The following is a 20,557-nucleotide window of genomic DNA, read 5'->3' as shown; positions in this document are numbered from 1 at the left end:
ATCATATTAGAAATCATACAAGTCAATTAATTTTGAAGACATGGACTCAAATTTTGCATCTCATTTTTAACGATTACTCACATAAATTATTTTTCTACAAAAGTATAGATTTATATGTTTCAAAGACATTTAAATCTTAAGTAGAGAAATAGTGCATTTTGCATATTAAGATAGTGAGATCAAATATAAAATGGAGAATACTACATTAAATTTCGTATGGATAAACTCCTAGTCCATTTGTAAAGTTTCTTTAAAAGTATGGGTTCATTGCCCGATACATATGCCTGGTATACCTAAATCAAATTGTGTGACAGATTTAAGAAACTAAGTATTTTTTGGACATGGGGTGGAGCCTCATAGCAAACTCAAAACCTTCCTAAATCTTTGTCTATTGATACTCTTCAATGGGGTGTATATATCGAATCGTGTTCTAACCAAATTTATTTCTCAAACATATTTTGAGTTGTGATAAGGTTGAAAACCGACTTGATGACATGTACACATTTTGTAAATACCCATATATAGTTAGAGTACAATTGTCAAAGAAAAGATTTGGGCCCAAAACCATAAATGAGCATATTTCATCTGAAAAACTATAAGGTTTAAGGGTTACATATTTTATTATCCATCTCAGAACACTAGAACTGTGGAATTAAGAATTGACTTGATCAGTGGGAGTGATCAATCTAGGAACCTAGTTCTAAGAAAGATCATTCATATTTTCTCAAACTTCCACCTCAAGTGTTAGATTACTTATGATTCACAACAACCTTTAAGTTTAATGGTTATTGAGAATTCATAACTAATCATTAATAATCCATAAGTCATTGATAAATTTTCTAATAAGTTATGTTATTTAGTAATTGCTTACAATTTCTCAAACAGCATGCATATTGAATCATTTGCTCTTTTAAGAGTTTTTTGGTCCATCCTTAAGATGACATATTAGAATAATAAGATCAATGTTTTCTAGTGATTACATTTTGTACAATAAGAGTTCAGCTACAATATTAATTTGAGACACAAATTAAATTATAGAATGATAAAAAATTGAAGTTGTATTACAATATGCCATGAATGAAGAAATAAATATCTTAAAGAGCAATAAAGTTTATCTTTAGTAAAGTTGCCTAATGGGGTGGAGAACATTAATTAAGCATAGGTTTTTTTACCAATAATATCATTAGGCAACATTGAGAAACATAAAGATATAAAAGAATATTCATTGCTAAGAAGTTCATTTTAAAATAAGAATCAATAATAAAGGAGATTTACATTCTTACTTGTTTTTATAAATGATTCTATTATAGACCTTGGCATTTGTTGCTCGTTTCAATTCATTAATCAATTCCAAAGTGAACTAGAGGAGAAGGTATACAAACTGCCATAAAGATTTTCCTATAATAGTGGTGAGCATATGCAAGCTTAAAGTGTCTACCTATAGATTAAAATAAACATCTCACAAATTGGAATTATATCATCTTTTCCTTTAGGTTTGAAAAGAGAATTATGGAAATAATTATATACCAGAAGGCTAGTGGGAGTAATATATGTTTTATACATAGACAATATATTACTTGTAAATGATGATAGAAGTTTTCTATATGAGTTGAAATAATTCATATCTCAAATTATTATTTTGAGATAATGAATATAAATAACATGTATAATTTTAATTAATTAGAGAGTAGCCACAACATCTCTGATTAAATAAAATTATGTATTATTCAATTGATATAACTTTTATCTTTAAGTGTGATAAATTCAACTCAAACCAACATCTGAAAAATGATTTGGAATGAGATTAAATTAAGAACATTCATTTGCTTCTAATTTTTGAAGCCTAATGTATGCCTAAGAGTCTGAATAAGATTTTGCATTGCACTTGTTGCAGGATCATTAAGTAGTATCAAAATAAATAAAGTTAAGACCACTTTATTTTTTCATACAAAGTGATGAGGTGTCTTTAAGATACTAAAAATTATATTCATTCATATTTTGTTAAGATGAATTGACCATCTGGAAATATAGTTAACCAATTAGATTCGAACGTACTTCACTGGTTGTATTAATTCACGTAAATCAATATTTTATTACGTTCTTAAAATTACCAGTAAGTTATATTGTAGAGAATCTTGATTGTTATTTCCACTATAGAAGTCAGATTCATTTATTGTTTTGAGGATACATCTCGTATGATGTATTATAGAGTTTCATAGTAGGCCTAGAGTTTAGAATTACAGTTTCATTAGGCCATTAAGAAAATTTTGCGATAAATTCAGCTACAATATTTATGGCTAATAACTATAAGGGTACTGGTCGAAGCTAGCATATCGACATTAAGTATTTAGCCATAAAAAGGCATGATAAGTGGTCATTAATCACGCAAACTGAATTGGGTGATCGTATATATCCTTGACTAAAGGCATGCCGCAACACAAATTCAAGGATCATAAAGTAAATATGGGATTCAGTTAACCTATATGCAGTTTTTTTATTTGTACAACAAAAAATTATTCAATGAAACTCTAATTTCGATATTTTCTCATATTTATATGCACCTTAATTTTGTTTGAGAAAATTATCATAAGAGGACCTGAATAAACATAAGGGTTAGGGTTTATTCGCTTAAGTACATTGCCACATAAAGTACATTGTTATATAGTAAATGTATTGTAATACATAGAAGATAATACTCGACTCATAATGAGGACATGTCGCTATGATTCGTATGTTTATTATATAATGAGGAACGTTGGGTTTGAATGTTTTAGTTTAAATGCTGACCAAGTGGGAGAATATAAGAATATTTTTATTTTAGGAAATATATTTCTATTTAAGGAAATAAAATAAATAATTGATTTTCTGATAAATGAATATTTTATATTCATTGAATCTGGACAAAATCAATTATGTAATATTCTATATATGGTCAGATTTAAATATTCATTACCTGATTTGATTTCCTGAATTAATTGTCAAAATATTCTGACAATTAATGTGGCACAGATACTGATGGAGTATCTCACCTATAAATATAGGGTCTCGGTCCCCGAGCTCCTCACTCATTCTGTTCATAACAGCAAAATCCATCTAAAGAGACTTGAGAGAGCGAGGAAGCCCGATTACCCACATCAATCGGTTTCTTTTGCAGATCAAGCTTATGTGGGACTAAAGCTTAAAGATTCAATGGCTGGAGGTATTTCGATCCTTAAATTATAGTGCATATATGATTTATTTATTCCGCACTTTATTCATATTCATGTATGTTTCAATTTATACAAATAAATGTCTAACAAGGACATCATATCTCGTTGCTGGCACACTTCAAACTCAAATAACCCAATCTCGAATGTACTCCAAAACCTGGATTTATGTCCAAATAACTTACAACAATGGCACATAAGAAAATATAGCAAAATGAAGAGGAAAATTTCTACTGAACAATCAAAAGTGGTTAACCTTAATAATATTGTTTTGCGATCAACAGAACAGGCTACTAAACTCAAACAATCAGAAGCAATCCCAGATGATCTTCTAGAGCAAGAAGAAGTCTATTGGCAACAAAGGTCTAGCGTTTATTGGCTTAATTTCGGGGACCGCAATACAAAGTTTTTGTATGCTAAAGATTCAGCTAGAAAAGCTAACAATAAGATTAAATTCCTTTGTACTGAGACAGGGGATACAGTGAGTTCAAAAACTGATATGGTTGTTGTCATTCAAGTTTATTTTGCAAATATTTCCAAAGCTACTGCCATTGATGATTCAGCTCTGCATAGCACTCTTAATTCAATTCCATCCACAATCACCACTGATATGAATGAAGAATTCTTGAAGCCTTTTACAGCTACAAAGGTAGAACTTTCTTTACACTCGATGAGTCTTGATAAGAGTCCTAAAATAGACAGAATGTCCGCAATATTTTATCAACAAAACTGGCTTGTTATTGGTGATTTGGTCACTAGAGTGGTTTTGAGCATGCTTAATGACGGTGCAAACATGGAGGATATGAACCTAACCATTAAATGCAATAAAGCAAAAGATAAAATGGTCAAAATGGAGTTGTGGCCATAAAATTGGACATGAACAAAGTGTTTGATCATGTTGAATGGCGCTTTCTTGAGGAGGTAATGAGGAAAATGGGTTTTGCGAATCGTTGGATCACCCTTAGCATGAGTTGTTTAACTACGAATAGCTTAACCTTTCTATTGAATGGGGAGTTAACAGGTTATCTACAACCCACTAGAGGTCTTCGTCAAAGGTCTCCTCTCTTGCCTTATCTATTCTTAATTTGTTCAAAAGGTTTTTTACGGCTCCTTCAATACGAAGAGAATCTTGCCAATCTTAATGGTTTTTCTCTCACACATCGTGCTCCTACTATTTCTCAATTGTTCTTTTGCTTTTTTGTCGAGCAAATAAAAATTCATGCCTACCTATTAAAAGGGTGTGGATACATACCGTTAAGCGTCTGGCCAAGTTCTAAATTTGGATAAGTCAATCATATCTTTCTCCTCCAACACAACTCTAGCGGTACAAGTCCTTTTCCATAGACAACTTGCTATGCCCATTAGTGAGTGTCATGAACAGTACCTAGGGCTTACCTGCTTACTCGGGGAGGGATAAAAAAGAACTTTTCAGTAATGTTAAGGAGAAGATTTGGCGGTTGATGCACACATGGAATGAGAAGATTTTCTTTGTTGGAGGCAGAGAAGTGCTACTTAAGGTTGTGGTGCAATCCATCCCTACTTACACAATGAGTTACTTTCATTTGCCAATAACATTTTGTAAACAACTTAAATCCATGATGGCAAACTTCTAGTGGGGCATAAATGCCACAGGTTCTAAAATCCATTGGCAGAATTAAAATTTGCTCTGTAAAGCTAAGGCAAAAGGTGGAATGGGATTTCGTTCTTTTGTACACTTTCACCAAGCTTTACTAGAAAAGCAAGCTTGGAGGATCTTGCAAACTCTAGATTCTCTTCTAAGCGGGTTGTTAAAGAGTCAATATTTCTTGCATAATAATTTTCTTGATGCTTTAACCCAGTCACTCCCCTTCAATGACTTGTCAAGGAATTTTATAAGGTAGAGAATTATTGATGGCTGGTCTTCGCTGGAAGGTAGGGGAAGGAAGACACATACTTAGTGGTATAGACCCGTGGATACCTAGCCACAAATCTTTCCAACCGATCTGTTACTCAAGACCATCAAATGGGCTTGTGGCAAATCTCATTACTGGTGAGCGCCAATGGAAAATTGATATATTGAAGCAATACTTTTCCCATTTAGATGTAGATCGAATTTTAACTTTGCCATTCAGTTTTTTTTCCCAACAATGATTCTCTTATTTGGCATCACCATCACATAAGGCTCTATACCGTCAAAATAGGATATCATTTAGCTGCGAAGCTTGATATTGTTGACCACTCATCCTCATCGACTTCTTTTGCATCATGGTGGAAGTTATTTTGGTCTCTACAATTGCCACAAAAGGTCAAAAATTTTGCTTGAAAAGTTGTGCATGAGGCACTCCCAATTGCTTTAAACTTAGTCACGCGAAAAGTCATAACTAATTCAAGATGCTCTCTCTGTAAACAAGCTTGGGAGTCTATTAGCCATGCCATGTTCGGTTGCAAATATGTGCGCTCCGTGTGGTACTGCTCAAACCTGACTTTGGATTGGAATCAATCCTACTCAATGTTTAAAGGAGACTATCTAGTGCACTTATCAAGCATTTATAACAGATCTGAATTAGAGGAAATTATCTGCATCATGCAGTCGATATGGTCTAAGCGTAATTGTATTGTTCATGGTGGTACTGTCAAACTAGCGCGTACCCTTGCATCTTCTGCAACCACTTCCAAGATGCTCAGGTTAAATTTTTCCCACATTCAAACTCTGCTACTACAAAACTACTACCATCTGCTCACACTCACATATCGTGGCTACTGCATTAGATGACCAAGAATATTATTGTTGGAGCCATAGTCTATGCCTCTCATGGTAGTGTTGTTGCTGCCTTTTCAAAACCAATCATAGGTAACTTTGCATCTCATAAAATGGAAGCAAAAGCTATGTTCCATAATGTGACTTGGATTTTACAGCTGGAGTTGCCAATCACACAAATAAAGACAAACACTTAAATGGTTTCTACTGCTTTAAATACCATTTGACTACAATTTTTACTTTTAAGAATTTAATTGTAGATGTTTTTAGTCTTTTATTCTTTTTTCCTAAAGTTATTAATGTACATGTCAAACATACTGCCAATATAGCAACTCACAAGTTGGCTAAATCTGCTTTAAAGTTGAATGATACTTGCTTTCGGTTGGATAATTTTCCTCCTCTAATATATTCTGTTATTGTAAATAACCTTTATTAATTTATGATAACTGGGTATTTTATCTCAAAAAAAAAATAAAATAAGGAATAATGCCATTAGAATGTAGTTCTCTATAAATCTATAAATATATAACTGTTGAGCAATTAGGCGTGTGCACGAAAATATACAAGAGGTATTACATTTCCTCACGCCAATCCTTAGAAACTAATATTGCATTTTTCTTGCAGCAGAAAGTTGACTTCGGTACATCAGATTAGAGCGCATAACATTTACAATTTACAAACAATTTTGTTATTTTATAGTTTATTTATACGTACCATAACAACCAAGTATACCAAAAAGAATAAAGGCACAGAAGATAAGAAATCCCTAACCCATCCTTTGTATCTATTCTGTTAAGACAGAAGATAGCTCACAAGTAATCCATTGGAAGCTCCCAGTCATCCTCCATCTCTTTATTTAATTTACGAAATTTACTTTTAGTGTCTCTTAAAGGTCTTTCAAAATCAGAGTATTCGTCTAGAAGAATGTCCATAGAGGAACCCGCATTATGAGAGTCCAAAAATCCCTTGTACAAAGAAGTAAATAAACGAATTTAGCACTCCTGGGTAACGGGGAAAACATCATGAAACTATAATCTTCTCCAGTTATATAAGACACAAGCATCCATATATCATTCCTTGTCAAAAAAAAACTCATCTATCTATGATGTTCCGCATTAAAATAATTAACATGAAAATATAAATGAAAGAACTATATTTAACTATATTCCATTTACGGAAAAAACAAACAGTATATAATATCCAAACAGTAAGTTGCCCACATATTATTTTCTTTTATTCGCTTGTAATTAATTATTTTAAATTTTATTTTTGATATAGTAAATTATTCAAGATTTTTTGAAAGATATTAGGATTTTTTACCCCTCATACTATTACAACTACTAAATCATACTTCTTAAATTTATTTGTTAAAATTTTTTCCAAACTACTCACTGCTAAAATACAAGAGTTTTGTTAAGTTTTATTCACTAACAAAATGTTGGTGTGGCTTTTAAAATTTAAAAATTTATTTTCTTATTATTTGTCAATAAATAATTATAAATTTTCTAATTAATTGTTGATAAGAAAATGGATTTCTTAAATTTTAAATTAAATTTTATTTAAATTATACATATCAAAATCTCAACACTATGTTACACATTCGGCAAAGAAAAAAAAGCACACTTTGTTGAGCACGTGGAATAAAACTTAACAAAAAGCTCTAAAAATCTTAAATAGTATTTTCCGAAAACAGGTAAAAAAACTAAGATATAACCTTAAGGTGACATTTATTTGGAAGGAATAAAAATACAAGAATAGGAATTAGAATAGAAATAAAAATAGAATGAAATTAAATTTAAAAAGTATCAAAAAACTTAATAAAAAAAATATTAAATTTTTTCTCATCTTATATTGGATTGATATTTCCTTCTATATAAAAATAAAAGTCATTCTACCAAAATGATAAAAAACTATTCTATTAGAATGGCATTTGATAGACCCCAGTATGTTTAGTCTATACCAGGAGACCAAATAAGCATAGGGTAGAGACTTAAATTGTTAAAAGGACCTGAGTTGTAAGGGTCTTTTAATATTTTTATTCTTTAATGATTTATTTGTGTTAGTGACTGCTGTAATAAGAGGGCATGGGTTGTAATTTTATCTTCAGTCAAAGCCTATAAATAAAAGGATGAGAATCTATTTTGGACAGCCGGGATTTAAGATGAGTATTCACTCACTTGGGAAAGACAACCCTCTCTAATGGTTGAATTGGAGAGACTAGCCTCTCGAAAGCTAGGTGTGATAGTCTCTCGAAAGCTAGGTGTTGTTGATTTCCTTGTCTGTTGATTGTAGATAAAATATTTTCTGATCTGAAGAAAGTTCCATCAATTTGGTGCGGTGACTGCGGCCACAATACCTAAGAATCCGGCAGAAAAATCTGATGCTACAATGGTGTTCGAAGAGGATCCTGAAGCTTTAAAATCAGAGATTTCGGAACTCAAGGATTCTCTCAATGATTCACTTCAGGGTTTGGCTCTGCGGATTCAAAAATAACTCCAAGAATCCTTTCAAGAAAGGATTCAGCAGCATTTCAAAGCCTTATTGGAAGTTAAAGAAATCAAGAATTGCCCAAGACACCAGAGAAGAAAAACTAGTAGCTGCTGGGAGCAAAGAAAAAGATGAGACAGAAGGGTCAGCGAATAAATTAGAGTCTCCACACAGGTACTCGATCATGAATCACTTTGCACCACCATGTGAACACCTTTGACGTCAAAATTCCATTTGCAACAAGGTGTTGTTAGGGGTTCTTTGGAGAAGGACCGGAACGATACTCGCAAGCCCGACCCTGGATATAGGCGAGTTAGACCTGTGCCTAGGGCCCACCTAATCCAAGGCCCAAAAAAAATTTTCCTTTTAAAATTACACATTTTTTTATTAATTTTGAAAAATACCACATTTTACTCTAAATAAGGGCCCACTAAATTTTAGGGCCGACCTTGGATACTCGGTTTCATCATGAGAATCGATTGATAAAACTTAAAATGCCTACTTTTAATGGAGAGAACCTAGATGGATGAATCCTACAAGCTGAAAGATTCTTCACTTGCCATGGGTATGACGACGATGAAAAAGTAGAAGCGGCATTCATTTCTTTTTCAAGTGATGCCCTTCTTTGGTACCAATATAAAAGTAACAAGCAAACGATTCATAGGTGGGAGGAAATGAAGCGATTACTACTCCGTCATTTCAGCAATTCTCACAAAAGGACATTATATGACCAGTTCTTGACTGTTCCACAAGAAGGCTTAGTTTCAGAGTACTTTTATCAAGTTATTGGCACCACTTAATGTTGTGGAACAAGTTGTACATCTAAGCACTTTTATGAATGGACTACTTCCATCGCTAAAAGAGGAATTGCAAATCTATCGACCCGGGAACGTGGATGAAGCCATGGAAATTGTGCAAGATATTGAATATAAGAATAGGTTAACAAGGCAGCGATACCCCAGTTCAAGTTGCCTAAATAGCCCTAACACTACAACAAGAGTTGCAAGACCCTCAAGCCGAACTTCCCTTGCCAATTCCACAATGGAGATTCGCAAACTTACTGATGCCGAGATTCAATTAAAACGACAGAAAGAATTGTGTTTCCTCTGTGATGATAAGTGGTCTCCAGGACACTGTGGCAAGAAGAAAGAACTCCAAGTGATTATGATAACTGAAGACATCGAAGACGATGAGTCAACGCAAAACTCCGAGAAGGAAGAAGAAGAGACTGCGGGGCTGGATTCCACTGAAGTACAGAAAAAGTTCAAGTCTCTTTCGAATCCGTAGCTGGTCTCTCTACAAATTCCACCATGAAACTCAAGGGACACCTCGGGACCAAATAAGTGGTAATCCTTATGGATTCAAGAGTGACTCATAATTTTATTTCCAAGGCTCTAGTATCAAAGTTGAACATTCCCATTTCAAAAACTAAGACTTATAGGGTTACTTTGGGGAATAGGGACTCGATGAAATGTGAAGGAATTTGCAAAAATTTGAACCTACACTTCCAAGGTGTGGATGTTTGGGACGATTTCTTGCCTTTCCCTTTGGGTAGTGTCGATATAATCTTAGGGCTGCGATAGTTAGATACACTCGGAATGACTAATGTGGATTGGAAGTTGCAAACCATGGAATTTCAAATTGGCAAACAAAGGGTTCTATTAAAGGGAGACCGCTCACTTGATCGATCTTTGGTATCTTTCAAAACAATGGCAAAGACTCTTCAAGCTGAGCAACAAGGCATCATTTTGAAATTTAATTTCACCTACCATGATACCAACGATTTGGGCCAAACTTTACTAGAATATTTGACTCAAATACTTGCTGATTTTGTTGATGTATTTGAAATACCTAAAGTTTACACCCGAATCGCTCCCATGAGCATGCCATCGTCCTACAGCCCCGATCAACGTCACACCGTACCGATATGCCTAATCTCAAAAAAATGAGATGGAAAAGTTAATGTCTGACATGCTTACGGTAGGAATAATTCAACCCAACAACAGCCTTTGTTCAAGCCCAGTTCTTCTTGCCAGGAAGAAAGATAGCTCGTGGCAGTTTTGTGTGAACTACAGTGCTCTAAATAGAGTGACTATACCAGATAAGTTTCTAATACCTGTTATAGATGAGCTTCATGGCGCTCGAATTTTTTTTAAACTGGATCTCAAATCAGCTTACCATCAGATTCGAAATAAGCATAGAGCATAGGCTTAAATTGTTAAAAGGACCTGTTATGAGTTGTAAGGGTCTTTTAGTATTTTTATTCTTTAATTGTTTATTTGTGTTATTGGCTGACGTAATAAGAGGGCTTGGGTTGTAATTTTATCCTCAATCAAAACCTATAAATATAAGGATGAGAATCTATTTTGAGTAGCATGGATTTTAGATGAGCATTGACTCACTTGGGAGAGACAACCCTCTCGAGTGGGTCTCTCAGCCTCTCGAAAGTTAGGTGTACTTTGGCCACGAATATTAACAAAGTAATTTCTTAGAGATTGATTTCCTTGTCTGTTGATTGTACATAGAAACATTTATTGATCTGAAGAAAGTTCTATCAGCACTCTGATACTTTAAATTGCAACCAAATAAAAAAATTGAATAAAAATGGTTTCCTTTCCATTCCGTTCCATCACATTAATTCCAACCAAAGCCACCTAAGTTCAAAATAGTTTTATTATAATGAGTTTTTTTTTAATAGTATACGTTTGAGTTCTAGTTAATTACCAATTATAACCTTACGTTTATAAGAAACTTCCACAGAAGACCTGTGGCTATCAAAACCAACCAGAATAACCTTGCCTTACCTAATTCTAGTCAAACTTTTTGATATATCTTTTATTAAACTACCATAAAACACTTTAATTGAATTATAAATAAGAACAAATACTCACTCCATAATCCCATTACTCAATCAACTGACAACTTGGACAAGCCTCATGCAGTTCCAACACTACCCTCACAGCTCACTGCCTAGTTGGCTTTCTTACTACTCCTGGTGTATGTGAAGCGAATAGGGGGCTCCGTCATCTCAAAAGTGTACTGTGTAATTTAGGACAAACTGTGGAAAGGTTTTATTTGCAAAATCAATACAAATAACCTATGTTTCAATAGAAGTATCTGCTTCTAAAAATATGGAGATGTATTTTGCAGTTTTTCAAAACAAAGGGATAATGACAGTTTTGTTAAAATCCCTAAAACTATTATGCTGGATGTACACCCTTCTAAATGCCTCCACGCTTGTATTGTGTGCTGAGTATTATAGAGTATATGCTTATAACAAGAAACAGGCAAGGATTCAAGTTATGTGCTTCACTTCAGGTGCTCAAATGCTTCGTAACCATCACTTACTAAATAAAGCATACGAATGGAAAACTACTCTGGGAGTGGAGATTTTTCCAGATGAGTAGTAACATAAAAATCAAATTAAAAGTAAGAGACAGGTCCAAACTGAATCAAGGCAGGAAAAGGTACCTTGGTCAATCTATGTATTCGTGAAGCGGCAGCTTCATGTACCACAACAGCATCAGAGAGAACTTCCAGCACATCCTCAACAAGCAAAGCATATGTACTAACCTAAACATAAGTGAGACAAACAGTAGACGTCAGAGCATTTAGTATTTATGCAAGACAAGTATAACTATAACAAGACCTTGTCTAATTAGATAAAATATAAATTCAAATTATCCAATCAAAAAAAAAAAGTAAAAGTTTCAAATTTTTGGCACTGTTATAAGATTATAATTTTCAATCCACATACCAAACTTGAGGGGATGATTGAGATCCCGTAAGAATCAAGCTCTAGTGATTCAATAGCCCCTGAATTAATATTAAAAGTATATCCACGCACCTGTAATTGTAGTAATAACTAAATGTCAGTCAACTGAATAGGTACATAAACTTAAGAAGACACCAGAAATAAAAGGTGACACACCTTGCCAATATTCCGCCGACCTGGTGTTACAACTTTGTACCCTACCTAGCAAATATAAAAACTTAAGCCCTCGAAGTGTAAAGGCAGAACTGAATTATACAGAACTCAACATAGTAACTCATTGCTAATCCCACAAAACAGGGAATAGATAACTTGAAATTCTTATCGTTGATGAAAAAAACAATATCGAAAAAATCCACAATATGCAGAAGTTCTTCAAGACATTGAAAAATAAGAACAGAACTGAACACAGATACGGCAACACACACACACAACAGTACAGTAGGAAAAGAACAGAGGAAACATTCACTGTTTTATTAAAAATAATGTCTAGTACAGAAACATCCAAATTGTCAAAGAACCCCTACAAATTCAAGAGCCTGGTCACTCTCCCCAACTCACTACCAAAATCCCAATAGTCCCCTCCCTAACACACAAAATGTATGCTTCCCTAATTGTCTTTCCTATTTATACTAATCAGCCACTCAAAACATCAACTAAATCTGTCTCCCAGACCTTTTTAAACAACCACTGTTGATGAATCAACATCACCCTCTCTCGTATTACGTCTAACATATTAGTAATTGATCTGTCAAAGACACAGCATGTTGCTCAACAACAGAATTAAACCAAAGAAAAGATAATGTTTCTGACACATTACCATATTGAAGAGATATTTTCTGAGGGAGACAGAGAGTTAGATAGAGAAGCTTTAATTAAGGGGGAAACAAGAAAAAACACTAACCATGCTGATCCAAAACAGAAGACTAATTTGTATGCATATGTGAAGTTTTCAGCAATAGAAGGAACCTACAACCTTATAGAAAAGGTGTCAAGAATCATGTAATCCACACATCATAAATCATAAAAAATAAAAAAATCCTAATCCTAGCTGAATGTTTAAATGTAACAAAATGAAAACTCTTAAACACCAATACTGAACACCTGATTAAATGAACCATAACCTACCAACGTCTCCAATCCAACCATTTTAAATTCATTTTCAATCACTGTCTCATCCTCAACAAGCACAACATCACCGACCTGCAGAAAGTAACATATTGAATAATGAATACTCTATCGGAAAACTTTTAATTTGAACAAAAGAAAAATGACTCAATAATATAATACTAAAGGTAACAGTCATTATTTTTGTGTGTGCAAAATTATGTTCCAGAGTTGCATCTAGCGTGTGTAGTGTTTCATCTATATCTTGTCTAAACGAATATTTTGTCTCAGTTACACCTTTGTTGTTCGTTATTTCATCTGTAGAGTGCAGTAAGTTGGTAAGTCCACATCAGCATTATGAACATTATTTAGATTTAGTTTAATCTTGTTTGAAGTCCATTACGGGTTGAGTTAGTTCAGGTTTAGTTTCATATAAATAGCAGATTCTTGAATATCAGATCTAACCCTTCTCATTGACTTTGTTAGTGAGAGAAAACTCGTTCCATTCTTCTTCTTCTTTGTTCTTTGTGCAGGTTCACCATTTCAGCAGGTGGAGCTGAGTTGCAGAGCTTGTTGAAGCTTTGACCAGATCTGAAAGGAGTTCAAATCGTGAAGTTGCTGAAGGGATTTCAACAATCGTACAAGGGGATCTTGTGCATAACCAAGGGATTTGGTTTTAGGGTAATTTAAAATTTTTACTTTTATTTTCAGTGGAGGAATGTAATTTGCAGTTTTGCAATATGGATTAGAGCTTGTAAGTAACATTCTTAATTAGTGGAGTTATTATCCTGGTTCTAAGGAGTAGCTAGCTGAAATTTATTTCCAGTTGGAGTGAGCCTTGTAATTTCTTGGTGTGATGTTTGATTATGTTGAATCTTGATTTACATGAGTTTGAAAATTGAAAAATAGAAGTAATATAGGTAAGAATTTACATTTGGTTCTTGCAAGCTGTGTAGTACTGAAATTCGGTGTTGCTGCAATTCTTGATTTTTCTACATATTTTTTTCCCTTTTGTAACATCCTTGTTGAGCTAACCCCTTTTGAGATCCATCTCGAGAAGTATATATTGTGTTTTTTTGTCTGTTATGGAAATGTTTAGGGTAGGTGGATATACCTCTAAACCTCCAATGCTCGAGGGGCAAAATTATCCCTATTGGAAGACCAGGATGCGAGCATTTCTCAAAGCAGTTGACGAGAGAGTTTGGATGATTGTGGAAGATGGTTTGTGTTGTCCTTCAATTGTGGAAGGAGTGACCAAATCCAAACAATTGAGCATGTGGACTTCTGAAGAGATGGAGAAGGCTAATTACAATTTAAAAGCTATGCATGCGCTGTGCAGCGCAGTTTTTACAAATTAGCTCGAAGTAATTGACAATTGTAAAGTAGCCAAAGACGCTTGGGAAAAGTTGAGAATTAAAAAAGAAGGAACTGCTCCTATGAAAAGTCCAGGTTGCGATCATTGGCAAAGGCATTTGAAAATCTATCTATGGAAGATGAAACAGTGGCAAAGTTTCATGCTAAGATGTGTGATATTTCGAATGAGTCTTACGCATTGGGGAAGACTTACTCTAATGCCAAACTTGTTCGAAAAGAGTTGAGGGTTTTGCTAAGAAAGTTCAAGTCTAAAGTCACTTCCATAGAAGAATGAGAGATGTTGAGGGGCTTGACTTGGAGGAGAGCTTATAGAATTATGAAATGACTCTTACAAGGTGGAATAAAAGGAAGACGCCAAAAGAATCTGAGAAAGAAAAACCAGAGAATAGCCTTGCTTTTGTTCATAAAAAAGAAAAAAAAAAAAAAAAAAAGCTCTAATGAATGCCTAGCAGATGACACTCTTGCCCTGTTAACCGAGAATTATGCAAGATTTTCTAAAAAGAATTACAAGAAAAACTTTTTGGTGGGAAAAAGAATCAACTTAGAAGAAACTATGGTGAAAATAACAAAAATCCAGAGCATAGAGATAAGAAGTATATGGGCATACAGTGTCGTGAGTGAGATAGTTATAGACACATTCAAGCGGAATGTGCAAATACGCTCAAGAAGAAGAAAGCTTTGGCAGTGACTTGGAGTGAAAGTGAGGAAGAAAAAGGCCGGAGCTCATGTGAGGGTTTAGATGAAAAAAATATATAAATAAATGGTTGCCTTTATGGAAAAGAAAAATCAGTCTATTTTCTCAGAGGAAGATAGAGATTTTGTCAATTCAGATGTTGATAGTGTAGGTAGACAGAATGCCTATGAAGAAAATGTTCGCTCAATAGGGGTACATGGCAAAAAAGGTTAAGGGACTCAATTAGGGCCAGGGGTGAACATTGGGCGGGTTGACCGTGTTTCGGAATGGCGGGTTTTGGGTGAAAAAAATGAACCCGAACCCGCTCATTCACGTGTCGCAAATTGGCAGGTTTAGGGTTGGCGGGTTAGGCAGGTTGATCAGGTCAACTCTCTTTTTCTTCTTTTTTTTTCCTATTAATTTTATATTTTAAAACAAAAAAAAAAGTTGTAAATTGTAACCTGTACTAAAAAGAACAGAAAAAAAAATCTTTATAATTCTCTCATATTACACCAAAACTTTTAAAAGTTAAGTAACTCTACAATATTCTTTAATAACAAGCATAGATAAAAGCTTGGATTACAACAAGTAGTATGCAAATTCATAAAAAGATACATAAAAAGTTAGGTTCTATTTTAGGTTTTTAGGAAAGTTATAAAGAAAAAAAAAAAAAAAGGTGGCGGGTTGGCGGGCGAGTAAGGGTCCAACCCGAACCCAAGCATTTGTTCAAAATCAACCCGAACCTGTCCGATGAAAATGAGTGGGTTGGAGCCCACCCGCCCGTAAGGAACGGGCACACGGCCAGGTTGGACGGGTCAAATCCGAGCAGGTAGACCGGGTCCAAATCAAACTCGGCCAATATGTTCAGTCCTAAACTCAGTGATGCAAACCAACAACTTGAGTCTGAAAAATCTAGTCTAGAAGGCATAGTTAAAAATATCACCAAACAGTTAGATGAAAATGAAAGTGAGATTAACAAGCTGACTACGAATTTGGTGAGAGCCAAACAAGCCCATGAGTTTATTCCACCAAGGACAATTGAAATCAATCAAGCATTACAACTCCAAAAACCTTATGGGTATAAAATGTTTGTATAAGGGAGGAAGAAATCTTGGCATAGATGAATCATCTTGCTCAAAAACCAGTGTTGATCAGTCACTTGATAATCCCTCACTATGTGGCTCTTCTGCCGCAACCACAAATGTTGGCAAGAAGACTGCAGTTCCATCTGGTCCTTCTAAACTGCATTTTGAAGGGAAAAAGACAGTACTTGAAGGTCAGCTTCAAAAGAAGAGGTTTGTACTAGTTTGTCACTTCGCAATAGAAGAGGACATATTCTTCTTTAATTCTACAAGCTACGGTCACTTGAGAGTCATGATTGATCGCCCAAGTAGCTTTAAACAACCATCTAGAGCTAATGGGAAGTATTCACAAGTTGAGTGAAACTGTTGGGCATACAACTAAAGTCCCACACTTGCTAGAATTAGAACAGATCATGATTATATAAGAATAGACAATATCTCTATTGGTAATGAGACATTTTGAGAAGGTTCTCAAAACCAAATTCATGAGGATTTAGGCCAGAAGTGTACAATATCATACCATTGTGAAGATAGATAGCGTCCAATGTCCCAACAAATGGTATCAGAAGTCGCGTCCCAAAGTTAGTCATGTGAATGAATCCTCATAACACCAAACAAAAGAGTTGAGCTTCAATAATCAACAAAAACTCTTGAGGTAGAGGTGCCCCATGTATGGCTTCAACGCATTGGAGGGAAAAACACTAGTTGGTGGAGAATGACAGTTGGAGGATCGTTTGTAGGGAGGCAAGGTGTTCGTTTGTTTGAGGGGATGACCGTTGGGTAAAAGTATCCAAAAACAAATTCATGAGGACTTAGGACCACAGCGAACAAGATGGTGTCCAACATCCCAACAATGATAGTGATTTTAATGACTATGTAGAATTATAAGACTAAAAAACGAGGATGCATAAAAAGAAAACATTTTATAAATAAATTACAACCCTTATATAAGTTTACTCACTACTCATCTATCTAGCCAAAGTTAAAGATTACATCCGTGGGAAAAAATCCGATCACAGATAAATAAGCTGAAATAAAACCAAAATCTACATGGATTCAAATGGAAAACCTATATAATCTCAATGGAGTTCGGAACAAATTAAATACTGAATCATATGTTATATCTATACAACATTCATATTAGGTTTGCTAGGAATGGTCACAAGACCGTACTACGCCAGAATGATTTCAATAGAGAATATGAACTTACTTGTCTAACATCCTCCAAAAGAAAACGTTCAGACTCCCCAGATAGCAAGCTTGGCCTCACTTCTACGAACAATACATTCCACTATACATACATAAATGTGTATATATATTAAGATATAAGAAAATTAATACCCTAAAGAACAAAAAAAAACACAAAATTAGAAATAATTGCAGCAGTAGAATGCTTACAGAGGTGGTGTCAACCCAAAGCTGAGAAACGAAGCCCAAAGCCAAAGCATTTCGTATGCTGATTACTTGCTTCGCTAGCAAGTTCGACCTCCTTATCACTTGTCTCCCATTCTTAATCCCAAATGTTCCACTAACCCTACTCAACTTCTCCTCAACTTCACCATTCCCATCCTCCAATTTCACCTTACCTTTTCCAATTTCCTTCTCATCTGCCACCCCACCCGTCAAATCCAAAAACTCGGAGGAAATCTGCTTTTCTTGTGTACGACCAGTCTCGAAATCGAAATAGTCCTCCTCATCTCCGTCCCTAGTAATTCCATGATTATTGTCTGACCCTAACACCTTCTTTTTTGTAATAGACTCTACACTGGGAATGCACAAAAGAGATATGTCGTTTCTAGAAGCATTGAATAGCTTCTTCCAAGGGTTTAAAGGATGAAAAGGTTTGAGAATGGCAATGGGTCTGCTCAAAAGAGGTAATTCACGAATATTAGACAAGGAAAGTGAGATGGGGGAGGAAGGAAGGCAGTCGCACATGGTTTTGTGCTTATGGCTCTAATCTATGACTGGCAGGCAAGCTATGTTAATGTTACGCTCTAGCTGGTATTATGGTGACACCATGGGAACCATTATGTGGTTGTCATAGGGTGGTAAAGTATTGGTGTTCATGTTATATTTTATATGATCCGCTTCTATTTTTCGTGTCAGGTGTGTGGACTCATTTTTTGATTCGTGTCTAGTTTTTCCAATCTTAACTTGACCTGTAAGAAATTGCTGTAAAAAATCGTGTCGTGTTCATGTCTACTCACTGTGACCCGTTTTACTATTATTGAAGCTGAAATTGTAGAGAAAAATAATAGAGGTTCTATTAAAAAACTTATATGTATATCTATTCTATATAAAGTGTGCCTATATCACTGAAATAATTTATGGGTGACTTTTTATTTTTATTTAATAAAATATTATTTATATATAATAAAATAATAATAAAATAAATCATATTAATATTTGAACTGATATTTAGCATATTTCAACTTTATATATAATCACAACTATAACTCTAGAAATTAAAAATATATATAAAATAAATTGAACCTTAAACCGCATACACAATTAGTTTGTTGAGAGAGATCGAGAAAAGAACGAATTATAAATGGATTTTTTTTTACCAAATCGTCCCCCAATTTCAGGTTCCGATCGAATTGGGTCTTCTTTTTATTCGTAAATCATCCCCCAATTTTTAAGATTAATTTTTCATTTTCTAACATTTTGGGATTTTTGTCTCCTTATTGAATCTTTTCAAATCTGCATTGTTTCTATCAAAATTAATGAGCTCAGATCGTTGTTGTGTTATACGGAGACTAAACTATGTCATTTGTTATGTTTAACCTTCACATCAAAAAACATGTTATATTCTATATTTGGATTATGTTAAAAATTTGATCTTATAAAGAATACGTTTAATTAGCTTAATGTGTTTTACTATGCAGTATATTCATATACAGTCCTTTTTCTTTTCTATCTTCGAAAGGATAGTTAATAAATATAATATATAGCTTTTTTTTTTTGAAATAATATATAGCTTTTTTTCACTCTCTCTAATATGAAATAACAAAAAGAAACTGAATTATCCATGCGCGTTGGGTCCACATGAGTAAAAAAAATCATAAAATTATCCTTTACAAAAATATACACTGATATTTTTTAAAACTTTTTTTTGATGATCTTAAAAAATAATTATAAAAATAATATCAAAACAAAAAAAAAAATTACTTACCCTAATTTCGTTTTATCTTAAGAAAAAAGAAAATTAATTTTCTAATTATTTTTTTTTTCACTGGAAAAAATATTTTCGTGTACTGGTGTCCAATTAATGGATTATACTGCAGAGGTGTAGTTTTAAAGAAATAAAATAACTTTACTTGTCTTTCATAAGTAAATTTTTTTTAATTAAATTAATTATGCACACCATGTCTAATCATCTTAAATGAAAATAAAAACTATTTGCAGGAACATCGCCACTTTGTTGACACTACCATATTCGATTTATACACAAAAAAATGACAATCCAGTTATATGCAGACTCGCTTAGAATGAAAAGTGCAAAATAAAAAATTATACTATTGTCTCTGTCGAAGCAAATGTTATCTTCAATTATCAATAATTTAGAGATTAATTTTTAATTTTCTTTTTATCTTACACACATTGTGTTTCCTTAAGTATTTGAACATCAATTTTTAGTTTATTTTTGGATTAACTTAAGAGCATATTTATATTATCAAGCTTTTTAAAACACTAATATACTGCATTCGATATTTACTTTTTATTTATATTAAAAATAAAATGGTTTATTATTAAAAATAAAATAGTTTATGAGAAATCCATGGGTCACTTTTCATTTATATGTAATAAAATAAATCCCATTAAATCCAAAAAAAAAAATACGATTGGGTTTTTGCTGTTGTACATCTACGATTAGGTTTTCTTTAATTATTTATTGTATTCCTCTTCCTATTACAATTTGGACATTCCCATGGGCTCACACATAATATTCCAATCCGCACTTCTCTTTTCTCTTCTTCACAATTTAATAACAAAATATATAAGTAATAATAATAATAAAAAAGAAGCGTGACTTTTATCAAAGTTCACAAAACCAAGCATCAATGGCGAAAAAAATCCAACAAAGTTTACAGCTAATAAATGATTCTAAGTGCTCGG

The 20,557-nt window shown here is 33.7% G+C and overlaps 1 protein-coding gene across 3 annotated transcripts; it reads right to left on the bottom strand.

The window, feature by feature from the left end:
* Nucleotides 1-6,427: 6,427 nt before the first annotated feature.
* On the bottom strand, nucleotides 6,428-18,494 carry LOC115716558 (uncharacterized). Of its 3 annotated transcripts, XR_004011587.2 has the most exons (8): nucleotides 17,837-18,494; nucleotides 17,649-17,729; nucleotides 13,331-13,405; nucleotides 12,362-12,406; nucleotides 12,188-12,277; nucleotides 11,902-12,003; nucleotides 11,322-11,488; nucleotides 6,769-6,908 (listed from the first exon to the last, which is right to left on the bottom strand). XR_004011587.2 is itself a non-coding variant. In XM_030645374.2 (7 exons), the coding sequence occupies exons 1-7, from the start codon at nucleotides 18,371-18,373 to the stop codon at nucleotides 6,753-6,755; spliced, it is 1,086 nt and encodes a 361-aa protein (XP_030501234.2). In that variant the 5' UTR covers nucleotides 18,374-18,493; the 3' UTR covers nucleotides 6,428-6,752. The 3 variants fall into 3 exon arrangements, 2 of the variants coding, with proteins under 2 accessions (XP_030501234.2, XP_030501235.2); XM_030645374.2 differs by lacking the exon at nucleotides 11,322-11,488 and having other exon boundaries at nucleotides 6,428-6,908; nucleotides 17,837-18,493; XM_030645375.2 differs by lacking the exons at nucleotides 11,322-11,488; nucleotides 12,362-12,406 and having other exon boundaries at nucleotides 6,428-6,908.
* Nucleotides 18,495-20,557: the final 2,063 nt, after the last annotated feature.

The sequence above is a fragment of the Cannabis sativa genome, chromosome 5 (assembly GCF_029168945.1).
Source record: "Cannabis sativa cultivar Pink pepper isolate KNU-18-1 chromosome 5, ASM2916894v1, whole genome shotgun sequence".
In the NCBI taxonomy this organism is placed as follows: Eukaryota; Viridiplantae; Streptophyta; class Magnoliopsida; order Rosales; family Cannabaceae; genus Cannabis; species Cannabis sativa.
Note: the sequence above shows the minus strand (reverse complement) of the source record. Positions and strands in the feature narration are given on the sequence as shown.

What these genes read in the sequence shown, in the direction of transcription:
- LOC115716558 (XM_030645374.2), bottom strand. Translation starts at nt 18,373, where the DNA reads ATGTGCGACTGCCTTCCTTCCTCCCCCATCTCACTTTCCTTGTCTAAT. An exon ending in GTCGGCGGAATATTGGCAAG is followed by an intron (nt 12,278 to 12,361) that starts GTGTGTCACCTT and finishes CTACAATTACAG; the next exon opens with GTGCGTGGATATACTTTTAA. An exon ending in CAATCATCCCCTCAAGTTTG is followed by an intron (nt 12,004 to 12,187) that starts GTATGTGGATTG and finishes ACTTATGTTTAG; the next exon opens with GTTAGTACATATGCTTTGCT.